Consider the following 5,615-nt stretch of genomic DNA (forward strand, 5'->3'; position numbering starts at 1 on the left):
GGGTGGGAACTCTCCAATGAAGTTTTTCTGTTAATTGCCTTTAAAAGCAACAGTTGTCATCATTTAAACTCCTAAATGCCCAAATCTAATTTTTAAAACATGCAATACCTGACTATTTAGTCATGGCACTGACCTCTTTTCCCTTAGATTGTCAAATTAAAAAAAAAAAAATCACCCAACAGCCAACACAATAATAGCTATTGGTGTGAATGAATCAAAATTAAATCTACTTTTTTTGTTGTCATTTACTTATGTCTAAGATCTGATCCTACTGCACTAAATCATCGCAGCCTTGCTGTGATGTCCAGGCATCTGGTTTGCAATAAAAAGCAATGAAGGGAGGGGCTGGCAGGGAACTCTCGGGGTGGTATAGGGGACACCACTTGTATTCGCAAGGCCAAGTGGCCCAGGCATAGCGGAGAGCGGCCACGGCGCCAGGACAAGAACTGATATTCAGGGCCAGGGTCTGGGTGGAGTAAGTGTTCATGGGAGCTGGAAGCCACTTGCACTGATGGTCACCACAACACGAGATCTAATGAGAGAGTCATAAATAGGAAGGGTCAGGTCAGGTAGAATGATGCTCCTCGAGGCTGGGAACTGCTGTTTGAGACAGACTGTAGGGAGAGAAAGCCACTTTGGGCCACGAACCCACTTTCTACAGCGACCAGAGCAAATCTGAGTCAGTCTGGTCACTACAGCCACCGGTTGACAATAAATGTTCATGTGATGAAATAAATAACTCAACCAACAAAGCATAAACTACGGAGGGAGATGGGGAAGCACCATCACATCCAGCATTTGGGGAAGCCTCCCCGAACATCCTTGCGGTCACCCTCCTGACAAGTGGTAAAGCTGCTGCTCCCTGTGGCCCTGCCACGGAGCTGAGGAACGAGGGAAGGGCACAAAGGAACTTTGGATAATGAGGCCTTAACTCAGCAATCCCGGGAAGGGAAGATAAATGATCCAGTGCCCAAGCTTACATTCTGACCGCAACTGTGATTCTGGGTCCAGATGATGGACGGACTGCCAGATACTGACGAAAGTGGAGACAGAATGCAGAAGCCCCCTGGGAGCTAGAATTCCCCTAACACCCAGGGCCCAGAAGCTAAGTGGCATGAACACTGACCAAGCACCGGGTTCCAGAGGAGAAGCTGCCCTGGATAAACGCCTGTGTGACTAAAGTTGTTTTAAATACTCTTTCATCTCCTCTGGTGCCCTCTTTCCGGATGCCCCCAACCCTAGCAATGGCCTCTTGGTTCCCAGACACTCATGTAAATGTTCCATCTACAGAAGAACCTCTTCAATCAACAGCCCCAGTGCCACTGTGGGATGATCTTTAGAAGAAAGTACTTTCATTATACAAATTCACACCAAGCTCCAAATCACCAGGTTTAAGCCTCTTATAGGAGACACTAAACTCAAAAGGATATCAGAATTTAGGATGAAAGACATCTAAGGACGAGGGGAATATTCTGGAGCAAGGATCCTTTCAACAGGCAACCTGCAAATAAAGCTGCAGGCCCTGCCCATAACAAAGATGGCTGCTTTGGAGGGAAAATACAAAAGGAGTATCATTTAAATATGGACTCGTTTTCCCTTCCTTGATTGTCCTGTCTATCAAAACTGCCTCTAAGCCAGCGACTGTCTACCGGTGTGCCGCATGAATTCTTAAAGCATGCTACACCTGACTATTAGTCAGGGCACTGACCGCTTTTCGCTTAGACTGTCAAATGCAGAAATGACAACAGCCAACACAATAGCCATGTGGTGTGAATCAATCAAAATCAGACCTATTTTTTGGTCAGACTGGGAAGAAAATAAGGATTTTAGTAATTAGCTGAGGTGTGCCATGAGACGAAAAGGGCTGAAAATCGCCGCTCAAGGCAAATAATTAAGGGCTATTTATTTGCCCCTCTTAGATAAATCAGCCCCCCACCAAGCAAGCCCTGCCTCGCAGTTACGTTAAATTGAAGAGGTGGGCCTCACTGTGGGGAAATCCTGATAGTGTATCCCTATTCAGGAGGAACCCCCATTGTTTCTGCTGTTCTCACCTCAAATATCTCGTGGTCCTGCCTCTGCACCTCAATTTGCTGGGAGTACGTGAGGCTGAGCAGCCCCTTGTCGGCCAAGAGCTCTATCTTCGCAGGCAGTGGTCCCTGGAAGGTCACCTTCTTCTCCCCATAAGCCACAGCTCGGGCCCCCAGGTGCAGCCGGTAGGCCACGGTCTGCTTATCTCGAGGGTGGATGCTGCAGGACAAAACACAAGTACGGAACTTTGGGTTTGAGCTCAATAATAACCAGATTTTTAAAAAATGTACTTTTATTAATTTCAGAGAGGAAGGGAGAGGGAGAGAGAGAGAAACATCAATGATGAGAGAATCATCGATTGGCTGCCTCCTGCATGCCCCCTACTGGGGATCAAGCCCACAACCCAGGCATGTGCCCTTGACCGGGATTGAACCCAGGACCCTTCAGTCCGCAGGCTGATGCTCCATCCACTGAGCCAAACCAGCTAGGGCAATAACCAGTTTTTAAAAAAAGGAAATTACAAAGCACCCCCAGAAGGTGAGAATAAAGCTGGCTGAGACTAATAGCCAGTGGCTGGTCAGCTTAAGAGAAATGGTGAGTGGTAATCACAGCTGGGGCTCTGGGCCGTCTATGGGCTGGAAACCTTGAATAACAGATGACTTGGAAGGAAGAAATAAAAGGAGGGAGAGATGGGCGGGAGGGAGGGAAGGAGAGAGAGAGGGAGGGAGGAAGGGAGGGAGAGAGGGAGAGAAGGAGGGAGGGAAGGTACTAGAACTAACCAAGGAGAGCTAACTCATAAGACTATTCCAAACAACAGAGCCTGTGTTTCATCTGAACCATCTATTCATTACTTGGTCCCCTCCAGGGTTTATCTGTTCATTCAATAACTATTCATTCATTAAAAAATAAACAAATACTAGTTCAAGCTCCTACGATAATCCAGACACTGTGCGTTGGGCTGCATTGAAACCCCCTTGTATCCTGTGCTATCATGTGGTGGTCGTCGGGGCGACTCCCAAACACTCCACTGCTCCTCCTCTGAGGCCGTGGCAGAATCACGCTTCCCTCTCCCTGAAGCTGGGCATGGCCACGCGACTGCAGGTGGACAATGTGACGTGGGCAGCAGGGTCTTGTGTTGCTTCCAGGGAGAGCACTTAATTGCCCGTGTGGGACTTTAAGGTGACCGTGGAGGGACAGATTGACGCGGGGCCTGTTTCTCTGGATCTGTGGACGACCACGATGGCAAAGCCTCTCTGCTGACCTTTGGACATGGAGCGTGAACAAGAAATACATTTTTGTTGCATCAAAGCACTGAGATGTTGAGGGTTCTTTTTTTTATTACTACAGCACATCCCAGTGTAAATGACTCTAGAGCAGTGGTTCTCAACCTTCCTAATGCCGCGACCCTTTCATACAGTTCCTCATGTGGTGGTGACCCCCAATTTCATTGTTACAAATTGAACATAATTAAAGCATAGTGATTAATCACAAAAACAATATGTAATTATATATGTGTTTTCCGATGGTCTTAGGCGACCCCTGTGAAAGGGTCGTTCGACCCCCAAAGGGGTCACGACCCACAGGTTGAGAACCGCTGCTCTAGAGAATGCTTCTAGGGTCCAATCCTTAGGCCATCTACTCTCTCTCCTCTCACAAGTGAACATCACAGTGAAGGCCACAGATAAGGAACATATGATTATTCAAACAAAGCCCAAGAGGCACCCATACCTGCCGAAAGGCGAGGTCCTGTCACCGAGGTCCATAGCTACAGCCATGAAAGTGTTGGGCATCCTTTGGTTGGGGACATAGCCAACGTCTGCTGTTTGATGCCAACGGATCTGGGGAAATCGATCATCTGAGTCTTCATCAGACAAAACTGCAGACAACTGGGAAGCAGAGAGATGGCGGCGTCAGAATTTTATTGCAGCAGAATCCTACACCGGAGTCTTTTCGCAAGCAAACCCTGGTTCTGCTTCATTCATTTGTTCAAAAGTTCATTCAACAAGTATCTCCTGAGCTTCTCACTGTTGTGGCAGAATCCCTCTCATCCCACCTGCCCCAGTGTAACTCTGCCACTGCTCTCACCACGATGCGGAGTCGATGTCTCCTCCCGTGGAATCTAGGCTACGTGTGTGATGTTCTCTGACCACAGAGATGATGTTGCTCAGAAATGATGTTGGGCAGCTTTCAAGTTTTTGCCTCAGGAGCCCCTGCCTTCTGATTTCGTTCTCCTCGGACCCTGAGATGGCCGGTAAAAAAAAAAAAAAGTCTACCTGCCCTGCTGGAGGAATGATGTAGAGAGAGGGGCCTTGGACACTGGAAGATCATGAAGGAGATAGGCATTTTGCCCCAGCAATCCCAGCAGAGGGGCCAGTGATGTGGATTCTAGATCCTTACGTTCGAACTGCAGCCACAGGGCTCGCCCACCGATGTCACATGGAGCAGAGGGGTGCCATCCCACTGAGACCGCCTGGCCAGCCCACGGAGGCCTGAGCGAAACCAATGGCTGATGTTTTAAGACACTGTGTTTTGGGGTCATTTGTTGCAAAGCAGTAGGTGATGGACACATCTGCATACAACATAGGGTTATTGCAGCAGAATCCTACACCGGAGTCTTTTCGCAAGCAAACCCTGGTTCTGCTTCATTCATTTGTTCAAAAGTTCATTCAACAAGTATCTCCTGAGCTTCTCACTGTTGTGGCAGATTCCTGTCAAGGGCACGTACCAGTGTTGCAGGCACACCCTGACAAGGGCTAAGCAGTGTTTGTAGGAAAGCAAAGAGGAACCTGTCTTTGAGCATGTGGACAAATTGCATCAAAGGTCCCAATTATTTTTTAAAAATATTTTTTTATTTTTTTTAGAGAGAGAAAGGGAGGAGGAGAGACAAAGAGAGAGAAACATCAATGTGAGAGAGGTACACTGATTGGTTGCACAACCCTGGCCCTTGTCAGGGTGTGCCTGCAACACTGGTACGTGCCCTTGACAGGAATCGAACCATGGACCCTTCGGTCTGCAGGCTGATACTCTATCCACTGAGCCAAACCAGCTAGGGCTAAGGTCCCAATTCTTTATACCTTCCTATATCCACACCCTCTTGTCATATGGCTCTATGGCTTCTCCTATTAAGAGGAAAAGTGCGGGGAGAAACCAAGATGGCGGCATAGGTAAACACCAGAGATTGCTGCCTTGCACAACCACTTCAAAAATACAACTAAAAGACGGAACGGACATCACCCAGAACCACAGGAAGGCTGGCTGAGGAGAGATTCTTCAACTAGAAGGAAAGAGAACAGCATACCGAGGCTCAGAGGAGGCGCAGTGTGGAAAATACAAAGGTACGGAGGTGCGCGTGGAGCGGGCTGGTGGCTGAGGGCGCAGTTGTCGTTTTCAATCGGGAGGGAGTCCCAGGCTCTGAGCTCCAGATCCGGGCGAGTCTCTAAGGACCCAGACTCAAACGGGAGAAGCGGGACTGTCTGGCATCGATCGAAACGCCGGAACGCGAGGGCAGCTTTCTCTCCGAGGTTTGCAGTGGTTGCTGGGATTCTGAGAAGCAGAGCCTCTGGGAATGGGACTGAGAGCAGCCATAA

At 48.5% G+C, this 5,615-nt stretch overlaps 1 protein-coding gene across 1 annotated transcript in view; it reads right to left on the reverse strand.

Moving 5' to 3' along the window:
* Positions 1–230: 230 nt before the first annotated feature.
* Positions 231–5,615, reverse strand: part of SIAE (sialic acid acetylesterase) — a 40,468-nt gene continuing 35,083 nt past the window's right edge. The window contains 4 exon segments of the mRNA XM_005875555.2: positions 231–327; positions 329–532; positions 2,052–2,247; positions 3,757–3,914. Coding sequence (XP_005875617.2) covers positions 277–327; positions 329–532; positions 2,052–2,247; positions 3,757–3,914 — 609 coding nt within the window. The 3' untranslated portion in view covers positions 231–276.

Source organism: Myotis brandtii, unplaced genomic scaffold (genome assembly GCF_000412655.1).
Source record: "Myotis brandtii unplaced genomic scaffold, ASM41265v1 scaffold463, whole genome shotgun sequence".
Classification (NCBI taxonomy): Eukaryota; Metazoa; Chordata; class Mammalia; order Chiroptera; family Vespertilionidae; genus Myotis; species Myotis brandtii.